The sequence below is a fragment of the Dermacentor variabilis genome, chromosome 4 (genome assembly GCF_050947875.1).
Source record: "Dermacentor variabilis isolate Ectoservices chromosome 4, ASM5094787v1, whole genome shotgun sequence".
Lineage (NCBI taxonomy): Eukaryota > Metazoa > Arthropoda > Arachnida > Ixodida > Ixodidae > Dermacentor > Dermacentor variabilis.
Window position 1 is genome coordinate 130,278,527 of NC_134571.1, and position 22,715 is coordinate 130,301,241.

General features: G+C 45.9%; 1 protein-coding gene across 1 annotated transcript in view; it reads left to right on the plus strand.

Annotated features, from left to right (window-relative positions):
* Nucleotides 1-22,715, plus strand: part of LOC142578338 (cell adhesion molecule Dscam1-like) — a 170,749-nt gene that overhangs the window by 138,797 nt on the left and 9,237 nt on the right. The window contains exons 13-21 of the mRNA XM_075687735.1: nucleotides 991-1,138; nucleotides 1,553-1,701; nucleotides 2,552-2,683; nucleotides 3,921-4,088; nucleotides 5,680-5,750; nucleotides 8,648-8,909; nucleotides 9,673-9,771; nucleotides 15,596-15,784; nucleotides 21,492-21,785. Coding sequence (XP_075543850.1) covers nucleotides 991-1,138; nucleotides 1,553-1,701; nucleotides 2,552-2,683; nucleotides 3,921-4,088; nucleotides 5,680-5,750; nucleotides 8,648-8,909; nucleotides 9,673-9,771; nucleotides 15,596-15,784; nucleotides 21,492-21,785 — 1,512 coding nt within the window. The remainder of the gene's footprint in view (nucleotides 1-990; nucleotides 1,139-1,552; nucleotides 1,702-2,551; nucleotides 2,684-3,920; nucleotides 4,089-5,679; nucleotides 5,751-8,647; nucleotides 8,910-9,672; nucleotides 9,772-15,595; nucleotides 15,785-21,491; nucleotides 21,786-22,715) is intronic.

Genomic DNA, 22,715 nt, shown 5'->3' on the forward strand with positions numbered 1-22,715 from the left:
TGCGAGACATAAACGTGAAGATTTAGTAAAACGGGCTTTTACTTTAGGCGTCACATTGATTTCCCTGATGTTTGAATCTGAATTCATTTAATCAAATAACCGCCCAACGTAAGGTTTCTGGTAGTAATAAATTTGTATTGCAGTGTTAAAGCAAAGCTTGCATTACATCTTCCCTCTACTTTGCGGGTGCTGTTTCGCGTAGTCTAGCACAACTTGAACCACTGGGCATGTGCCACTTTGACGCAATGAATATGTATTTAGGTATGTCTCGTACTTCTCCGTGCACTAACCGCTCATTTACGTACTTTGCTAGACAAGCATCACACATCGCCTTCATCCCCCTTGCACAGGAAGATAACACTTACATGCGACGAGGCTTTGCTGGTGCTATCCGCTACCTGCGGATACTTTAGTAAATCTAACATGCTTCGCGTCATTTAGATTTCAGCAATGGGCCTGTGGACTTTTTCATTGGGAGTGCATCTTCATGGGCATATAAAATCACATAACTGTCAATTCATAACTTCATTGACATAACTGTCAATGAAGTAGGGGCTTGTATATTCAAGTGAACAAGGTCACGCCTCCTTTAGAATGACAACTTAAAAGTTTTCTCACTTATACTGTTATAAATCTCTAAGCCTTATGTGTTTCTGTTATTTTTCTCTGTATTTAATGGCGATCGCGATTCTGCGTTACCGGGAGCATATGCAGCCCTCAAGTTCAAGAAATATTATCGACATCACTTACCTGACTGTGAGACAAAACCAAGACCGCTTAGCCATGTACACAGCTCAAACCCCATGAAGAAACCTATAGCTACTGTTATATTCACAACACTAAAACATTAGTGGCGAAATCGCAGTTTTAGGACGTCCCAACAACTTTTACACCTGATAAAACAAGTACACTTTGCAAGTACCGTGGATTGAAAGTATAAGAGCGCGGAGCCAAGGTCCCTTTTTTTTTAACTTTAAACTTCTATTTCAGCTCCGGCCAAGGTACGGCAGCGTTTCATGTCCCAAACGACAGCAAGAGGCCAGGTGGTGAAGCTTCGCTGTGAAGCCACTGGAGACAAGCCCATCAGATTTTTCTGGTCCAAGGACAGCAAACCCATTAAATCATTTTCAAGTCCCAGGTAGGCCATAGGCTCTTCGTTCAAGAACAGGAGAAAGAGAGAGAGAGAGAGAGAGAGAGACTTAATGGTTCCTTGTGAGGTTTGCGCAGGGTGGCTTGACTATGTGTTCTATGAAGTTAACTGCTTAAGAAAAAATGTCTTACTGCAGACCTTCCACTATTGAGAACGCTACACATGGTCAAAACGTGCGTAATAATTAAGTGTAACAGATTTAATCATGAACTAGATCAGCTGGGAGCATTCTGCCATATCGACAACTTCACAGTGTCGCAGAAAACAGCGTCTTAGGCAGACGGTAGTCCACAGAAAAGACACGATGGTTTACTTTGTTTGAATACGCTCATTCGATCTCGTCGCGAACCAGTTTCGTATGCGTGTACGCGTGAACGCTGCTTTCGCTTCTCGCGGTGGCAGGTACTCGATCGAAGATCACTCTGGCGAAGAGACACCCTGGTCGGAACTAGTAATCCTGTTCGCCGAGAAGAACGACACCGGCACCTTCAGGTGCGACGTGTCAAACTCGTACGGACAGGACGAGCAGGTGACCCACCTCTCTATACAAGGTAGGCCTCAGCAACAAGCTGGCTGCACCTTGCCACTTGTTAGAAAATCAGATAGTTGTTCCTTGAACTAACAATCCGCAGGTACAGCTAAACTATATTGGCATATCCACTTGTTTGCGGTTGCGCTTTCGCGTTCGAACAAACCAGAAAGCTCACAGATAGAGACAACGCAGTTTGACAGCAGTTCACCTGTCCAGGATATAAACATCCTGATATTTCCGAATATTTCAGTACAAAACTTCGTTTGATTACATTACAATAGCTTAGTTACATGAATTATGCTATATTTATTTACATTAGTAACTCCGTCATGGTGGGAATTATTGTGCACACAATACTGTTTATACTACGTGCTGCTATTTCTCATATATCGATACCCTCATGGCGCGTAAACATTCAAGTACTAACAACTCGCTAGCCGCAACGTCCACTGAATAGGACACGACGCATAGTGTACTTTCAAGGAAGTGTTGTGGAACTGTAGCCTATTATATTTCTCAAGCAGAGCCTACCTCCTCGCTTGCGCAATTTAAAATGTATGTGACAACTGAGGCAAACTGCTACGATTCCCGAAAATTCCAGTGACATTTTCGAACCCGCTCTAAAGCTCTCTTGCATTCAAAGGGTTTTGAAAACTGCACTGAACACAACGTTCAGAGGAGTACTGACACAGAATTGTTGCATCCTGGTTTTATGCTTTATCTGATAGTTGTCAACCCCGTAAAAGCAGTTTCGTGTCAGGATTCCTTTACTGCGCAGAAAAATCCCTTCTTAAGAACTTAGGGGGTTATCTTTGGATATTCAACGGCGATTTTATGTTGTACACACCCGCCATTTTTATTTTCACCAGACCGGCCGGAACAGCCTCCAAGACCGGAAGTGCTCAACGTACTCAGCCGATCTGTTACCATTCTGTGGAAGAGTCCGGGTGATGGCAACTCCCCGATTACCAAGTACATCGTACAGTACAAGAGGAGCGCAGGTAAGATTGATCGAAAATGTAAGTCTTTGTAAGTGCGTTCGCAAGAAACGCTCCCCTGAGAGAAGTTTCAAGTTAGAATCATTATTTGCCTGCGCATCTAACAAACTGTCGAAATCTGGGACGATGGAGAAAGCGATATTCAGGAAGGTCCCCTGTGCTGCGTTGTAAATAAATATTAAAAGGTCATTCCAAACGCATTATTGATTTCTTAAAGGTAGCGTATACGCGAAGAGCATCCTGCCAGCTCAACGTGAATCGTGAAAAGCATGACATGTGGAATTCAGGAGAAAATGCATGGGCGCATGGCAGAGCCCCGAGACAACCGCAGATGCACGGCCTAGCCTGTTTTAGTAACCCAATTTACCCACGCTGATCGATCCACTCTTGTAACGGTGACGACGCAGGAAAATATAGGCTATGGCTTCCAGCATTGATGAGTTTTACTTTTATTCACGTTTACAGCCAGTGCATATGTGGAGGAACGCTCACGTTGTTTACGGCAGCTAGGCACATTCACAATGTCAGGACGCTGTAACGATGCGACTCGTCACTAAGGAATTGCTGACGGCAACAATTTTAAAAATGTCCCTATCAATTCATGCAGCGTGTCGATCCTTTCATCTGGCGCGCATGCGTTCAGGTACACGTGTGCTTGCAAGTGTGCGCCAGAGTCACTCTGCGAATCACTTTCATTCAGAGACGCCCGAATAACCACTCTTTTTCGTTTGAATGCTGCTACGTTAAGGTGCACAGCGGCAAAGTTTTGGCCACGGAAGCAGTGCTATGAAACAGATTTTCCCGTTATACTCTAGAATGTTCCCCTGCTTGACACACCGTCTCGGCTTAAGAAAGTGGATGGCACTGCCCTTCTCTAACTGAAGTGGCCAGTGCACTTCGATGATATTCTACGAGGCGATGCTCGAGCGAAGTATTTCTAGCCAGACGCTCACGGCAACTACACAAACGCGTTCGACTAAAAGTGCACTAATCGAGGTACTTCTAGCCGTATGAATCACTGACGAATGTTTTTGAAGCGTAGTGTCCTCCTCAGTTTAAGGGCGGCACTTCAGACCACTCGGCGGAGTCGAGGAAGAGCTTCGTCTCGAGGTTGGCTTGTACGAGGGTTAAGCCTTGCTTTGAAAGACATATTTCGCACTCAGGCTCAATGGGCTCCGCCACCTATATCATTGCCAAACCAACATTGAAAGATGACGCATGCAGCGCGTCTTTTCCGCAGAGTCGTGGGAGAAACAGCTGAGCGAAATGGTGGCGGAGTCGGACCAGAGCCAGGTGACGGTGCAGGACCTGCAGCCCCTCGCCGAGTACAACTTCCGCGTTCTGGCCCAGAACGTCATCGGGGTTGGGCCTCCGAGCGAAGCACTCACCGTCGTCACCGACGGAGAAGGTACGGTGCGATGTTGCAAAGCCACCCTACAAGTAAAATACTCTGCAGTTAGACCTATAGTGATAGGATACATTTAACCTTTGGATGATGAGACGTAAAAAAAAAACCATAAAGAAAACGTTTTATTATTTGTCGAATTGTGCTAAGTACACGGGCTGTTAGGTTCAGAAAAACGAAAATATATTCCACTAAAAGAAAAAATAATATCTTGCGGGAACTTTTTCAGCAATGAGCTTTTTTCTTGTGAACAACATGCGGCAGAACACGGAAAAAGAGCTTCGCACTAAGCCACCTATAGCTTCGTGTGAAACTTGTACTTGTAGCAGTGACCGAATAATTAGCGACATCAATAGTGTTATCAAAGGATGAAGGGGATTACAACACTCTATATGTGTACAAGGTGCTTTTTTTTACACCCTGCAGATTTTCTATAAAACATCTATGAGCGTAGCGAACATGGCGCTGTTGCAAATAAGTTCTTCGGTGACGCAGACATGTTTTGCCGCTAACAACCTAAGTATCAGAAGTATTATCTAGAAAAACTGTTAAACATTTTTTTACGATAGTCTTGGAAGCAGTCGTTTATTTGGCACAATTGCAGGCAGTCATATTTTATTGCACCTCTGTTTAAAAAAAGAGATGAACTTAAAAACGCATCTATCTTGAGAAATTCATTATCGAATTTCAACGCTCAATCGAAACAATATCGAAATCGAGCGCACGTGGAAGCTACGTCAAAGGGAACTGCCCCCTGACGAAGTGTAACACAAGAGTTTTAATAATGGCGCATGTCGCGACAACTGCGAATGCAGCACGTCGCCGCAGATTCTTGCTACGCAAAACGTGTCGTATCACTATTTGACGCGACTGGCCGCGACTTTGTGGCAAGCAAAGGGGGCAAAAGACCCCTCAAGCCATCGTTTCAAAGGCTTTTCCCTCACGACAAGTTTGTCATTTAAAGAACTGCCCCAAAGTTCTGAACGAGAGGTAAATTACCAATTGTGGGTTAATTAGTTTACTGATACTCACGTTATTAGCGGCAAAGTATGTCTGCCTTGCCGAAAAACTTATCTGCAAAGATGTAACGTTCGCCACGTTTACAGCACTTTTTAAGGAAAATCTTTATGGTGTAAAAAAAAAAAATCCATCGCATAATCCCAGCGTTAATGGGTGCCAGTAAGCTCACCTAGGAAAGAAGTCTGCTCATATGTCTTCGTAAGTATTTTTCTGGATACTCTTTGCGGTGTCCACGAGGAAGGAGAAAATAAAATAGATAACAGAAAATAAAGGCTTGATTTCAAAATTCCGAATATTTCGTCGCAACAGTCAACTCTAACATCTCGATAAATTGCTACTCGCGTGCAGAGCCGATAAAGATCATGCGAACAGGCGGAAAGGCTGCTTTATAAAATGACATATGGGCAAAATTTTGCTGAGTTTTCTTGGCAAACGCAAGAAACCATTCAGAAATATTGTATATCCAAAAGTGGCTTTCGTCTAACAAATGCATGTGAGGCCAGAAAACAGTAGCATAATGTGCTCTTTTAATCGAGCGCCAATGCCCGGTTAACATTTATTACTACATTTGCAGTGCCTGCAACACCTCCTCAAAGTGTCAAGGTGACGGCTGTCAGCTCAAGAAAAATAGAAGTATCCTGGAAGGTGAGACACTTCATCACTCCTGGGGACCTTGGAAAAATAACCTACCGTGTGCCCAATGTCTGTTTGTCCAGCGTAGACAATTTCGCCATCGACGGCAACTCAAGACAGACTTTCCTTCGCTACGTATCGCATAAAAGGCATGAAAATTTTTCGCAGCCCCGAAAAATTCAGCAGACGCGCACAGAAACTTGTCAAAATGCGCATTGTGCGAATCGCTCTGGCCATGTACCCAATATCTTAGAAAATATTCCGGAGTACAGCCGGCGGCGGGCTGAAGAGAGAAGCATTCGACGTCGTGTCGGGAGCAAGCACACAAGAGTTTGATAAAAGTTTGGTATGATATCCACATGAACAGCACGTTCTTCTAAAGCGAAAATTATGAACGTTTTGTTAGCGTAATTTCCGCAATAAGTAATGCAGCAATGTTTCGTCGCAGCCGGAGATGCCAATGGGCACTTTCAAACGTAGGAGAAGGTATAGGGTATACGCAACAAGCCCCCCCCCTCCCCCCACTATAGGAAAACATAAAAAAAATTGCGTTATTGTGCGACGAAGCAACACAAGTTCTCCTGTAGCGTCTGTCCAGGCTGAAGAATCAGAAGCGTCTGGGTGTTTTCATGGTCACAACGAACACTCTTGTCAATGAACTTGTTACCGATGGTGTTCCAATATTTTGGAATATGCTGAAAAATAACGTGCCTTTTTCTTTCTGTACTTGTACAGCATGAGGACTCAGTCATGAGCATTCATGGTAAGCGTGACGATTCGCGAAATTTTGTTATTATAACTACGAAATATACGTACAAGTCGCAGTGACGAGATGATGCTCACAAGCAACTTATTCCCCAGAAAATAAACTTGATCCTTTCTTTGCGCAGTAAAGGTTATTTAAAACCTATTTTATGTTTTTCAGTATTTTTTTCTTCATTCTACTATTTCTCTCCCTGTTCGACCTACGTTACCGTGTTCAGAATAGCTGTTTGAGTTTGTTCATTCCTCATAGTGACATTTTACTGAGCCAAAATAGCATTTGCGTGAGCACAGACCGTTCACCTCTGACAGAAATTCTTCTAGAAATTGCCAGTCTTCTCCCTTCCTATTACCCTGTATGTCTGTTGCATATGTGTATTTTCACATCGAATAATAATTCCAGAGGCAACACCACTGAGATTCGGGGAATGTGCGGCAAATATGAAATACGCTGTGAAGAAAGACGTCAACTCAATGCCATGAAACTTGAGAATATTTGAGTTTATTTTCCAGAGGCACTTTACTTCACCTCCATAGGGAGTTCTCATTTTTGGGATGCAAGTGCCGTGTACACGTATGCGCCAAAAGTAGCCAATGTCTTAAATTGTGCAAGCGCTACCTCTTGCGTGACACCAAATTGCACGTTAACAAGGGGGTCGGGTGTGCCACAGCTTCTTATTCCGTCCCACATCCCGCGGCGGGACTGCGCCCTTCAAGCCCGTCTGTGGCTTGGAGTACAATTTTAACGGAACAGCGCCAGGGGCCCCGTGTCGTAGAAAATCCGGTGCCAGCGTCTAGCGTCGGCCGTCCTGCGAGCGAAAATTGCCGTATATATTCCACACGGCACTAACGTTCTTATTATATCTCTAAAATTGCTCAGACGTTGTCTTACATTCTTTACAGTGTTATTCCTAGGAATTTTGAGAATGACAGCCCACAAACCAATGTCCTCAAACAAAAACACAGACAGCGCATGCCTTTTATGTTAAATCTTCTCAGAGTGAAATGTTAAAAGTGCCAAACAATAACAGCAGATTGGCACACGCAAGAGGCCGGGTTTCTACCAGGAAGCTCGGTTTCGTGTATAGTTCTCGCAGCCAGCGTTTCCCGGTGACCATTACGGTTACATAAGGGGCAGTTACTGGGAATCGTGGGAAGCAGTCAGCATTCTTTGAATGCTGTCGCGTTCCACTCTTAAAGACGAAGCTTAAGCGTCCTGGGAGTTTTTGTAAACGGGCGCTTAACGCCACATTGTCTGGTTTGGACGACAAACTCCTTTAGGGGTAGAGGATTCTAGTGACGTTTGACAACAACGCAATGTGCATTGCGAGCAACAAAAGAGTGCTTGGCATTTTTTAAAACTGACATCGGCCTTTGGAAGTACATGACATACTTTGAATCTGACATCGGCCTTTGGAAGTACATGACAACCGCCTGCACATTGGGACCTGGGTGGTGTGCTGTGTGCAGAACACGTTTGCAAGTCGCACGTGTACATAGTTAGTTATGATCGTCATTCCAACTCCCTCTCTTTCTCCTTCACTTTCTTCCTCTTTCCTACGCTATGTAGCAGATCAAAAAAAAAAAAAAAAACTCCTCCGTCCGACCTCTCTGCATTTTTCACATTAAAATGTAGTCACTGTCACGCGCCACGGTGCCTTAGCGGTTATGGTGTTGCACTGCTACGCACGAGGTCGCGGGATCGAATCCCGGCCGCGCCGGGCGCATTTCGATTGGGGCGAAATGCAAAAGCGCTCAAGAGAACAGAGTGGTGAGCTAGTTGGTACTGCATAACTTGAAGCAGAGCGCAAAAAGTCACGAAGACAACAGAAGGGAACGAAGTTGTTGTTAGAACGAATAGTTGTTAGCCGCGCGGTGTCTTCGTTCCCTTCTGTTGTCATCGTGCTTTCTTGCGTTTTGCCTCAAGTTATGCGAAAACGCGTCTGGCGCATGGGGGCATGGTAAAGATCTCCTGGTGGTCAAAATTAATCCGAACGACTGCGTGGCTAATAATCAAATCGTGGGTTTGACAACTAATACCCCAGAATTCAATTCAATTCTTATTGTCTCTCCTTCTAAATGTTAATCCGATAGAACAACATATATACGGCCTGTTGCTCGAAGCGGATTGCGCGCTCTGTTTGCAGCCTCCGCCGGCGCACCTCCAATACGGTGAAATCCAAGGCTACTACGTTGGCTACCGCGTCCACGGGTCCACCGAGCCTTACGTCTTCAAGACCGTCACCGTCCCTTCGACGTCTTCGCACGTGGCCGTTGGCGGAGCAGTCTCGCGCTGCGTGGTGGACGACCTGCAACGTGCCACGGCCTACGCGGTCGTGGTGCAGGCGTACAACGACAAAGGCGCGGGTCCTTTGTCCGACGAGATTCGCGTGCACACGCACGAGCATGGTCAGTGGGACGATTGCGCAACCCTTTTACATTCGAGTGGCTCGTTACACGAACACAGTGCATCTGTCAGGCAATCGGTGGTGCAACACAAGAAATTGCGGACGTACTTCTTTTGCGTTGCTTTGTTGGCGATTACGTTGATGTCGTATATGATGGCGTAATTTCTTGCGGTCGCAGGTGCTGTTGTTCTTCAGATTCATATTGTTTCTTTTTTTTTTCGAGTGATCGCGGTCTAGATCCTGTGACACCACATTATTACATCTTGCACGAATTAGTTTTCTGTATAACAAATCGTGTTTGTGGTTGTTCGTACAAATATGTGTGTTGCATGCAAAGCCGTAAAAAAAGTATGCATTATTCTGTCTTTCTAACATTAGTGTGATTTTTTATAACATTTTATAATCTGAAACATACTATTATCGTCTTCCGTTTACATTTTCCAGTGAGATGTTATTTATAACTGAGCCTTACATACAGCGGCACCTAAGTCAGAAGAAAAGAACCACGTAGATTAGTGTCTACGTTGATTAAAGTCTGCGATACCTTTTTCTTTTTTTTCTTTTCTGGAGCTGGCCAAGCTGGACAAGGATGCTGTTAGCCTGAGAAGTTGTTCTAGCGTACTAACAAAGGAACATGTGTTGAGTAAAAAGCAAGCATGTTAGCAGGAACGTTAGTAACTAATAATTCTTGCTGCTTTTTACAGCTTGCCACTCCTATTGTTTACGAAGTAATAACAGTGCGGCGGCTCTATCGGTGTACGCAGACCCACCACCGCCACCTAGCGTCACTGTGACAACGAGGACTACGGAGTCCATAGAATTAGCCTGGACGCCACAGGACGAAGAAAGCGAGGTCGTCGATGGTGAGCTGCTTATTCTGAACCAAGCCAAGAAGATCCCAGCACTCATGAAATTGGGGTGCATTTTACCTAGGAGAGCATGATACAATGCCGCGAGATAAGGGTTACGAGAGAGCATATATTAGATTTCCAGAACACCCTAAGTGACGGCAGGAAAAGTTTGTGCAATGGCGTAGCTTTGCTTCCTGGATGACAAGTCACCGTGCAGGCAAACCGTTGTTGCTTTCGAATACATGTTATAGGAGTGTCTTTTTTTTTTTTTGGCAGTGGAAGAGCTTGCCGATGACTGAAGTTCGGCGTGAGTTTAGTTCAAGTTTTTTAAAGGATGGTTGACAAGCAATTTAGCAGCTATGAAGGGTAGAGGCCTGGTCACGTTGGTAGATCGTGTTTGAAATAATAACCGCGCGAAAGACAGAGACAAACGAAAATAGACGTACACACAGCGCTGGCTGCCAACAACTGTGCACCTGCTGTGCGGACAGGAGTCTGCGGCCTAATGACGCATTGCTTTGAAGCTGTGAACAGTGTGTTTGGACTTTTCTGCCCGGCAGATACACTTTTGTTTGTGTCGCGCCCAGTTAGGATAACTTGACATTACCGATGATACTGAACGACAAAGAAGCAACGTCGTTCGAGCAAAGTAATCGAACAAAGAGTAACCATGCACTAAATGAAATGCGGCAGATGCTATTTGCACAGCAATCAAAATGCATGATTGACACGTTGCCATAATTTTTCTGATAGCCTTTAAAACTAATGGCCTTACGGCACATACTGCAATTACTTAATCGTAGCCTGCAGTCGCAGAGAATTTCCATTTGGAATAAATGCTGAGGAGGACACCAGTTCTGAGGTATGCGTCTAGGAATTTTTGCGACAGAATACGCTGACTATCCAATTATTTTTGTGCTTCAGTACTTAAAGGTCTTTTATTACAAAAGTAAGCAGAACAATCGTGCTTTTTGACCGCACTTTTGATTGCCTAATCTCAAGTTAAGGGCTATAGTCAAGATTGGTTCCGATTGAATGCACCTTAAGAATTACCTTGCTGCAGTTCCTTAATTGCAGTATGTGCCTTAAGAAATTACTTTAAAAAGCTGATTTGTATTTATGTTCTACTTGTTCATTATGCATTTTGATTACATGAGCGAGCAATTCCACCTCTTCATGTAAAAATTAGGGGGTTTTACGTGCCAAAACGACTTTCTGATTATGAGGCACGCCGTAGTGGAGGACTCCGGAAATTTTGATCACCTGGGGTTCCTTAACGTGCAGCTAAATCTAAGTTTTCAACTACTGTATTCATTTTCATATTCATTTCATTTTCAACTACAGTATTCCATCAATATTTCAATGAACAACCACAGGTAACTACTTCTATTCTTTCCTTGGCTTCATTGCCGGTTGTCTTCACGTGGTTGCGTCTAAATAAAAAAAAAACGTGCAGAAACCATCGAACATGATTGTCAATGTAACGGAATAGCGTGAACGAACGAACGAACGAACGAACGAACGAACGAACGAACGAACGAACGAACGAACGAACGAACGAACGAACGAACGAACGAACGAACGAACGAACGAACGAACGAACGAACGAACGAACGAACGAACGAACGAACGAACGAACGAACGAACGAACGAACGAACGAACGAACGAACGAACGAACGAACGAACGAACGAACGAACGAACGAACGAACGAACGAACGAACGAACGAACGAACGAACGAACGAACGAACGAACGAACGAACGAACGAACGAACGAACGAACGAACGAACGAACGAACGAACGAACGAACGAACGAACGAACGAACGAACGAACGAACGAACGAACGAACGAACGAACGAACGAACGAACGAACGAACGAACGAACGAACGAACGAACGAACGAACGAACGAACGAACGAACGAACGAACGAACGAACGAACGAACGAACGAACGAACGAACGAACGAACGAACGAACGAACGAACGAACGAACGAACGAACGAACGAACGAACGAACGAACGAACGAACGAACGAACGAACGAACGAACGAACGAACGAACGAACGAACGAACGAACGAACGAACGAACGAACGAACGAACGAACGAACGAACGAACGAACGAACGAACGAACGAACGAACGAACGAACGAACGAACGAACGAACGAACGAACGAACGAACGAACGAACGAACGAACGAACGAACGAACGAACGAACGAACGAACGAACGAACGAACGAACGAACGAACGAACGAACGAACGAACGAACGAACGAACGAACGAACGAACGAACGAACGAACGAACGAACGAACGAACGAACGAACGAACGAACGAACGAACGAACGAACGAACGAACGAACGAACGAACGAACGAACGAACGAACGAACGAACGAACGAACGAACGAACGAACGAACGAACGAACGAACGAACGAACGAACGAACGAACGAACGAACGAACGAACGAACGAACGAACGAACGAACGAACGAACGAACGAACGAACGAACGAACGAACGAACGAACGAACGAACGAACGAACGAACGAACGAACGAACGAACGAACGAACGAACGAACGAACGAACGAACGAACGAACGAACGAACGAACGAACGAACGAACGAACGAACGAACGAACGAACGAACGAACGAACGAACGAACGAACGAACGAACGAACGAACGAACGAACGAACGAACGAACGAACGAACGAACGAACGAACGAACGAACGAACGAACGAACGAACGAACGAACGAACGAACGAACGAACGAACGAACGAACGAACGAACGAACGAACGAACGAACGAACGAACGAACGAACGAACGAACGAACGAACGAACGAACGAACGAACGAACGAACGAACGAACGAACGAACGAACGAACGAACGAACGAACGAACGAACGAACGAACGAACGAACGAACGAACGAACGAACGAACGAACGAACGAACGAACGAACGAACGAACGAACGAACGAACGAACGAACGAACGAACGAACGAACGAACGAACGAACGAACGAACGAACGAACGAACGAACGAACGAACGAACGAACGAACGAACGAACGAACGAACGAACGAACGAACGAACGAACGAACGAACGAACGAACGAACGAACGAACGAACGAACGAACGAACGAACGAACGAACGAACGAACGAACGAACGAACGAACGAACGAACGAACGAACGAACGAACGAACGAACGAACGAACGAACGAACGAACGAACGAACGAACGAACGAACGAACGAACGAACGAACGAACGAACGAACGAACGAACGAACGAACGAACGAACGAACGAACGAACGAACGAACGAACGAACGAACGAACGAACGAACGAACGAACGAACGAACGAACGAACGAACGAACGAACGAACGAACGAACGAACGAACGAACGAACGAACGAACGAACGAACGAACGAACGAACGAACGAACGAACGAACGAACGAACGAACGAACGAACGAACGAACGAACGAACGAACGAACGAACGAACGAACGAACGAACGAACGAACGAACGAACGAACGAACGAACGAACGAACGAACGAGCGAGCGAGCGAGCGAGCGAGCGAGCGAGCGAGCGAACGAGCGAACGAGCGAATGAACGAACGAACGAACTAACGAACTAACGAACTAACTAACTAACTAACTAACAGACAATGAAAGCTCTGTGGCACGACATTCCCTTCCCCCTCCATTTCTCTCGCCCCTCCCCACAACTCGATTGCTCGAAAACATGTGCCCTCTCCATCAGCACCTTCATATCGCAAGTCCGACCACCGGTCACCGCCAAACAAGAAAACGGGCAAAAAGAGACAAAGAAAGCTATTCGTTTTTCAAATCAAGCCCATTGGTTGGCTTTATTCTTGTGCCTCGCACACATTATGGCCTTCAAACCCTCTTACTGCTTTCCCACAACACTCAAGAAATTTTAACAGGATGTAGAGTGCGTCATGTGCCGAAGAACGCGTCACTGCAAATATTTTTGTGAATGCTAGAAATTTGCGTACCCGCAAAGTGTGCACTTTCTTTCTCTTTTGTCACTATTCCACGTTGCAAAATTTGTACTCTTGTCTTATGTTTTCTTCTGTATTGCCAAAAGCGCGTAAAAAATTCACGCAGGAACACGCAGGAGTTGTTTGAGTATGCGTAAGCATTGTGTCGCTTGCTCATCTCCGCGCAGCCGGGTGTCATTATCGATGTTATGAAACCTGATTCGAGCAGTATAAGCCCTTACCAACCCTTACCGGTTGTTATCAACTTATCCGACTCGATCCGAGCCTTGCCAACCCTTAGCGGTCGATGTCAACATTATCGCAATCGACCCGATTCCTATTAACCTTATCGGTATTTATTCAATCATTGGACATGATCTGACCCTTGTCAATTCTTATTGGTCCTTATCAACCTTACTGCACTTGACTGGACTCTTATCGGTGCCTGATAACCTTATCATAATTGCTCCGACCAATATAGGCGCTTATTGCTCTTTAGCACCTTATCCATCCGTGCCGAACCGCTAGCAACCATGTTGAGACTCCTATAACCCTTGATGACTCCTTATCAACTCATTGATTACTTATCTGTTTGTGTTGCACGACGTTACAGGCACGAGGCCTCGAAGAGCGGTGGCATTTCGGTCCGTGAAGGAAGGCCCCAACGGAGGGCGCATTCCTCGTCTACCGAAACGCTCCGCGAATGTGCCATGTACTGCATCAAATTTTCGCATAATCATAATTTTCCTAATGTGTACAATGCTCTAAGACGGCTCTCCATGCGTTCCTAGCGACTGCTTTTATTCCACCATCACAAAATCTTTCAATAAAGCCTTCGTAGAAGCTGCTCTCCTTTAACATTTGTTTTGTACCGCAGATACAACACATTCGTATGGCTCAGATATATTCACCTTCTGCAAGCATGAGTGTTTAGCCCACATGCTGCCCCACATGCTGCACAGTCAATTGTTTATCTGTGTCTAAATGTAATGTAACTAATTGTGGCATGACATTCTGCAAGCGTGAGTGTTTAGCCCACATGCTGCCCCACATGCTGCACAGTCAATTGTTTATCTGTGTCTAAATGTAATGTAACTAATTGTGGCATGACACTACTCATAATTATATGCAATAAAGACAAAGAAGTGGCTGTCTCGCCCAGTAGGTAAGACACTCGATTTCTGAGCGTGGAGTCGTAGGCTCGAAACTCAGCACCGATAATGTTTTTCCTTTCGAATTTGCTTTGTTTTATACATTATTTTCTTTATAGCGATTCGTCTTACGTGACGGATGGACAGGTTTCTTCGTTGTGCAGGCATAGAAATGCTTAAGCCTTTAATAACAATAACCATGGTTGCTGCCCAATTCACGGCGAGGTAGGAACAGTGACGCTGCCGTTATGCAACATTTATCGTGACATCCCCAGCACTTTTCAACACCAGTATACTTATGTGGCAGGTAAAGTTTTTATATGCTTTCGTAGCACACGGTCCTGGAATGCCGGCCTTTGAGGTCGTTACACCAGATGTCGGTCACGGCTCAATTGGAGTTTTTAAGTTCCAGCAGCGTATTACACACACTTTGACTCTCGCAGGCCGTTCTCCAACCCCCTCTATTTTTCTTTCCGCACGTTTCCTCTCTTTCTCTGCTATACTATTCGTCCTTTTTTTTCCATTAACCTTCTCCCAGTTCGGAGTAGCAAGCCAGAAGCGCTTTTGCTCCGGTTAATCTCGCTGTGTTTTCCATTCAATTCGTCTCCCTCCCATTTCTCTCTCTTTCTCTCTCCTTTCCCCCTCTCTCTCATTATGTGTCTTACTGTGTAATGCAGGCTACGTGGCCCGCTGCCGCCTTCACGATTCCGTCGAGTGGAAGGAGGTGTCCCTGGGCCCCGACAAGCGGAGCTACCTGTTTGAGGGACTAGAGTGCGGTAGCGCCTACACATTCTCCGTGCTGTGCTTCAACCACCATGGACGGAGCGAGCCCGAGGAGCTGCTGCACGCGATGACCGAAGGCACAGGTTAGGCTTTCTCTGAATCTCGCACTCCACGGTAAGCCTAGGTGGCGAAACGCGAGACGAGAGGCGATGGCGCGAGATTTGAGCTAGGAGAGCCGTAGGGCTCACCTTCTCGACGCTGGGCGTTCGCGTTCTCGTGATTACACTGTGCGAAACGTCGTTGAGAGCACGTGTTGATTAACTTTTGCTACCAGAAATGAGAACCAACTGTATGTACGCTCTTAACAAAGTGTCCAATGTAAATTGTTATGCAAGTTAGGTATGGAAATTAATGGTATATATAAGTATTACACAGTGCAAATCTATTAGTTAATGCGCATAGTTGGTTCCCTTATCGAAGGCACGCAATAACACCAATAGCAGCATAATTTTAACAGAAGCTCACGCCGTTCGCTGATTCAAAAATACGAAGTTTGAGCGCAGCTCCGCGCACGGTTTCATTTCGAGGTATATTGGCTGGCGCGGAGAATGTGTCTCGTGCGGCACATTGCAAACTGAGCGAAGTGTGGCGCTTCTGCCTCGCTAATCGGGATATCATGAGAGGCAGCGCGTGGGGGACGCGTGGGCGCGATGAACAGCAGCCGCCGCAGACATACCTCCGGTCACTGCCCAAAATCTACCCCATCACCTTGCAAATGATTCACTATACTCGCTCGCGACTTTCTGTGGCAATGAAGTGAAAATTATGAAGGTAAAATCACGCGCGAGTAACAGTGCTCCTCCAAAAAGCCACTCTGCATTTTCATCATCCGCATTAGTTTAAGCTGTGGATCACAAAACATCAACATCTTATATAACTGCAAAAAATGAGACAAAACACACCACTGAGTATTGACCTATTTTTTTCATGTCTTCCGCACTTGGGAACATGAGAAGCACTTGCACACCCGCCGTGGTAGCTTAGTAGCTATGGTGTTAGGCTGCTAGGCACAATGTCGCGGGATTTAGTCCCGGCCACGGCAGCTGCATTTCGATGAGGACGATATGCGAAAACACCCGTGTGCTTAGATTTAGGTGCACGTTAAAGCACCCCAGGTGGTCGAGATCTCCGAAGTCGTCCACTACGGCGTGCCTCATAATCCCAAAGTAGTTTTGGCACGTAAAACACATAATTTACTTAATTAATTTAACGCTTGCCTATGCAAGCTGCTCAGTTATCGCTAGTTGTGCTGGCGCAGGTCTTTGTACTTTAATCATTGTGCGAACAACCAGTGTTGAATACCTCGCACAGTGCTTTCCAAATGGTATGATCTTTGGAGAGGTGACAGGAAAACTCATAGTTTTGTAGACACGCTGTCGACATCTCTTCATATTGCCCGTTATACGAGCAAGAAATGTTGGCAAAAGGAGCATAATTGGAAAAAATATTTTTTATCAACACTACGAATCGTCAGCATCACACCTTTTCTGTCCACTGCAGGCCGAAGGTCTCTCCCGACGAAGTGAAATTACCACTGTCTTGCGTTAGCTGATTCCAACTTGCGCCTACAAACTACATAATTTCATCACCCCACCTGATTTTCTGCCGTCCTCGACTGCACTTCCCTTCTCTTCGCCCTTATTGTGTAACTCTAATAATACGCCGGGTATCTGCCCTACGCATTACATGACCTGCCTATATCTATTTTTTTTTTCTGTTCATGTCAAATAGGACATGAACTATCCCTGAGTGGTGTACATCTCTTATCCACACGGCTCTCTTTCTGGCTCCTAATGTTACGCCTAACATTTTTTTTCTATCGCTCTTTCCGAGGTCCTTAATTTGTTCTGCAGCTTCTGTGGTAACCTCCAAGTTTCTGCCCCATACGTTAGCACTGGTAAAAAGCAATGATTCTGCACTTCTCTTTTGAACGACAGTGGTCACGATTGCCTAATGCCTGCCGTGTGCACTCGAACTAATTTTTGTTCTGTGAATTTCCTTCTCAACATCAGGGTCACCTGTGAGTACTTAACACAGATAAACGTACTTCTCCAGACACTCTAGATATTGACTGGTGATCATCAATTATTATTCCCTTGCAAGGCTATTGAACATTGCCTTTGTCTTCTGCGCACTAATATCCAACCCTGCTCTTACACTTTCTTGGTTAATATCCTCAATAATTTGTTGCAATTCATCCCCAGTGTTGCTGTACAGGACTGTGTCATCTACAAACCGAAGGTTGCTGAGATATTGACCGTTGATCCTCCGTCCTAAGCTTTTCTAGCCTAATAGAGTAAATACTTCCTTTAAGCATGCAATGAATAGCATTGGAGAGATTGTGTATCCTTGCTTGATTTCTTTCTCGATAGGTAATTTTCTAGTTTTCGTGCGGAGAACCAAGGTGGAGGTGAAATCTTTATAGGTATTTCTCAAGATATTCACGCATGCCTCCTGTACTCCTTGATTACGCAATGCCTCCATGCATGTTCGTATCTCTACTGAATCAAATGTGTTTTCATAATCTACGACAACGATAGAGAGAGGTTGACTGTACTCGGTATATTTATCAATTACCTGATTTATGACGTGGATGCGATTCATTGTAGACTATATATTCTTGAAGCCAGCCTGTTTTCCTGGTTGGTTGAAGTCAAGCTTGCATCGTGAATCAACTCTCTTATTTTGTTTTACTGTAGACGTCGTGGAACTTCACTTTGGACACCGTATTGCATACGGGAATTATTTTGCTGACACAACAGTAGAAATGCCCTTATTAGACGACATGTTTTCCACCACGCCATTCTCAAGGACGGACTACTACATTTTTTTTCATCGAGGCTATGCGAACAACAACAACAACAACAACAACAAATTGCGACAGACACACGTTATAGGCTCGATCTCCAGGGAGCATTTATGACGCCGTGGGGGATACAAAGTAGCCACGCGACCCTGCTCCACAGGCTAAGATCACGTTATCCCTTGACGTGAGAGTAGTTTCATTGCATTCGACACGCGGACTCGTCAGACTGTGATGCGTGCAAAGTGCCTGCCCTGAGACAGCGAATCGCATACGTGTTGCTTGTCCTTAGCATGACTGCGAACGGCAGGCATTGACCACTTGGTAAGGGCCAATGAACAACAGTTCGTCCAACAAGATAATTTTGCTGCGCCCTCAGTCGGTCATGATATTGCCTCTTTCGTGTTGGATTAGACCTCCTCGGTCCCTTTCCCGCGTCATCCTCTGGGAACAAATGGGTAGCCGTCGCAACTGATTACGCCACCCGATACGCTATCACGCGGGCTCTCCCTACCAGTTGCGGCACTGACGTCGCACTTTCCCTTGCGTGACATCTTGCTTCATGGCGCCCCTCGACAGCTGCTTACTGACCGTGGTCGAAACTTCCTCTCGAAAGTTATGGCCCACATTGTGCATTCCTGCTCCATTCAACACAAGCTGACTACCTCGTACCATCCTCAAACCAATGGTCTGACAGAGCGGTTAAATCGTACTCTTACCGATATGCTGTCCAAGTACATTTCCAAGGACCACCACTACTGGGACATTGCCCTTCCTTACGTCGCATTTGCGTACGATTCTTCCCGGCACGACACCGCCGGATTTTCTCCATTTTATCTACTGTACGGTCGCGAACTGACCTTGCCCCTAGACACGGCACTTCCTCCTGCTGCGAACTTAACAAGCGAGTATGCGCGCGACGCCATCGCCCTCGCCGACCATGCACGCCAGCTTGCCCGTGCTCGACTGACGGACTCGCAAACCACTCAGCAGTGTCAGTACAACGCCCGCCATCGTGATGTACAGTTTTCGCCTGGTGCGCTCGTGCTCCTGTGGTTGCCCTCTCGTCACGTCGGGATTTCAGACAAGATCCTTTTGCGATACACAGGGCCCTACCGCGTGCTGCGCCAGGTGACGCTTGTGACGTACGAAATTGCTCCTGTGGGTTCAACCTCGTCCTCTCCTCTGGCATCTAGTGATGCAGTGCATGTCAGTAGGCTCAAGGCCAACTACACTGCTTCCGAGTCCGGCCTTTAGTCGCTCCGGGACGGCACTTTTGCCGCCGGGGGTAGTGCTACGGAACAGTATTTGCTATCGCGAAGAGGCGAGAAGTGTGAAGACGACGACGACGACGATTAGAGGCTAACGCGGGCTGTTGCCTCTTGGCCAAGCGCGACGTATTTTCTTGTAAATATACTTCTATATAGCTTTTCATCTGCGTCTTCCTTCGTAACAATATCAACAAAGCGAGCAATTAAGGCTTTCACAATTTTTCTTTCGGTTCACATAGATTCCAGCATTGATGTTGGATGTGCATAGTTCTTTTGCAACTACAACGTCCGGCCTCAAGCCTAAGTCCGCTCATACACGTAATTTTTCCGAAGCAGCAGCGTCCAACTTTTGTACAAGATAAGGTCACGCTGTTTTTCTATAAATGTCTTTCACTTATGCAAATCAATTTGAACCAGTTGGAACTGATTCAAACTGTTTTGAAACATTCTTTTTCGCTCCGTAGTTGAATCAGAAGTGAACCGTTTTTGCTGAATCGCAACGAAAATCGGAGCTGAAAATAAGTTTAGGTTCGACACTCTGCTCGCGTTGTGCGACACACACCGCGTTAGCGAAATATAACCTTCAGTATCATGTCCACTGTGCGGTAGGCATTTAGGCCTTCTCTGGGCAGCAATGTCACCTTATTTCGCAGTTCTAGCTGTGAAGTGCACCAACGCGTTTTGCCTTGACCTCCATCTGGTTCATTCGGGTGAACACAGGCATCGGACACGGCGTCAAACATTGATGTCGGATGTCACGTATCATATCGAAGCGGACGTCGCTTTCGATGCATCAATAGGATAGATTTATTTCGGTGAAACTGTGTCAGTGGTGAGCCGGCCCAATGTATATACTATTGAGTTTAATAAATAATGCACGATAAAGCACGAAACATCGTTTTAGTTAAGCAATGGGAAAGATATCGTCATTGAGCCGCCGGCCGGAACGGCAGCCGGCAGAGAGACTTCATTCAAAGTTTCTTAGTGTCTTCATGTACGTTTCTGTAGAGTTGACTGATGTCTGGAAAGATTCCAGCATCAGTTAACCATTCTTTCTAAAATTATTGCGGACCAGCTCTAGACAGCTGACGCTAGCTTAGGTCTGTACCTAGAAGATGTTTGCTTGTCCTGCTTGTTTAGTTCAATTTAATGATTCTAATTTTCGACTTTTACAAGTAAAGGCGAGAGGCAAAGTTTAAAAGCTTATGTTCCATATGCCAACGGATTGGCCGATCAGGTATGTGCATTATCTTTCCTCCTGCCATGGTGTCCTTGCGTTTTCACCATAGGCAACGTTACGGTAAATGTGTCTGTTCTAGTCAGATTACGTAACTAACCATCATTGGACTCCGTCGTTCCTTGGGAGCGAAGGAAAACTAGGAGGCAATGAGTGCCTATGGCTCTCCTACTTTCGCGGAAGGTTTCAGGCGCATCCGCATGGTGTCCTGTGGCAGGGAATGTCAAGCTGCGGAAAAGAACACGGATATGATAAAGCAAAGCTGGGAAAGGGCACTTTTTCTCATTGTACTGCAATATTCTTGGCCAACCCCTTAAACACACACACATTCCTAGTATGTACCTTCTGCACAAAATGGAATTACTGTGACACAAAAAGGACTACGTCACCTTCGTTTGTGCAGCTTAAACAATCCATCAGCAGAGACGTCCACCATCGCGTCACCCTTAAGAACCAGCCTTTACTGCTTACGCTTGCAGTACCTCAGGCCCCCTCGGCCAAGGCGGCCGTGGTGACAAACAGGACTTACCTGGGCCTGGTGCTCGCCGCTTGGAATGATGGAGGTTGCCCCATCAGCCATTTCTTCGTCCAGTACCGACCCCGCGACGAAGCTGATTGGACACTGCTGAGTTCGAGGGTGCTGCCTGACCGTGACGTCGCGCTTATCGTCGACCTCGTGCCTGGCACCTGGTACCAGCTGCTCGTAGTCGCCTACAACAGCGCGGGCTCCACCAGGACCGAGTACACCGTTGCCACTCTCACAATGGCCGGAGGTGAGTGGAAAGCAGCAGCGTTGGCTCGGAGCCGCAAACTAGCCAATGCTTCGATCCTGGATGCATACGAAGAAGCTGTGCAGCGTGACGTCACGGAGTGTGGCGGCACTGTCGCCATGCTGCGTGTGGGCAAAAGCTATATATTTTCTGCGGACTCTAATGACGTAAGTTTCCTCGACAGTTAAAGTTAGCACACGCGGCCAATTTTTCAGAATATCTATTACTAATGATTGTTGTTGAAAGCGGCGAACACGGAAATAGGAGACGCGTTAACGAAGGCGGTTAGTAGTCTGACCTGTATACTGCACCTGTTCGTTTAGGAGCATGAAACTAATCTTTTGGGAAAAGTGAATAAAAAACAAGGACTAAGAAAAAAAAACAGGGCAGTTCTGAGTGAGCGGAATCCTTGCTGTCCGCATATTATCGTAGCTGGTTAAAACAGTAGTTCTGTGACCCTCGGTGGCTACCAGACAGAAGTCGCGATATAAGGCGAACCTCGTCATAGCAAAACGGCTTAGAACGAACGAATGAATATAACGAAGTAATCATAATGCTCCTTCATATTTTCTTAGAAGCTCATGAATTTAAGACCTTTTAACGAAGCAATAATTTCCAACAAATAGATATAGTTAAGCATATTTTAGGTCATAAGGAGGATTTCGTTATTGTTTTACGCCAATTAAGCTGAAGTGTGCCCTTGCGTGCAGCTGCCAGTAATTTGTCTGATGCGCCAGTTCAAAACGCTTGTGAGCCCTCTACAAATGGGGCCTCATCACCGCACCGCACTCAACCAAACCCACCGAAATCCGCACTCTCACGGACCCTGTGTACACAATAGAGTGTGCAAGAACAAACAGTATTCTGATACACTATAGTACACAGCAACATTGCGCCTTCGTCAAAGGTGGCGCGCTATGTGCATATTATGCC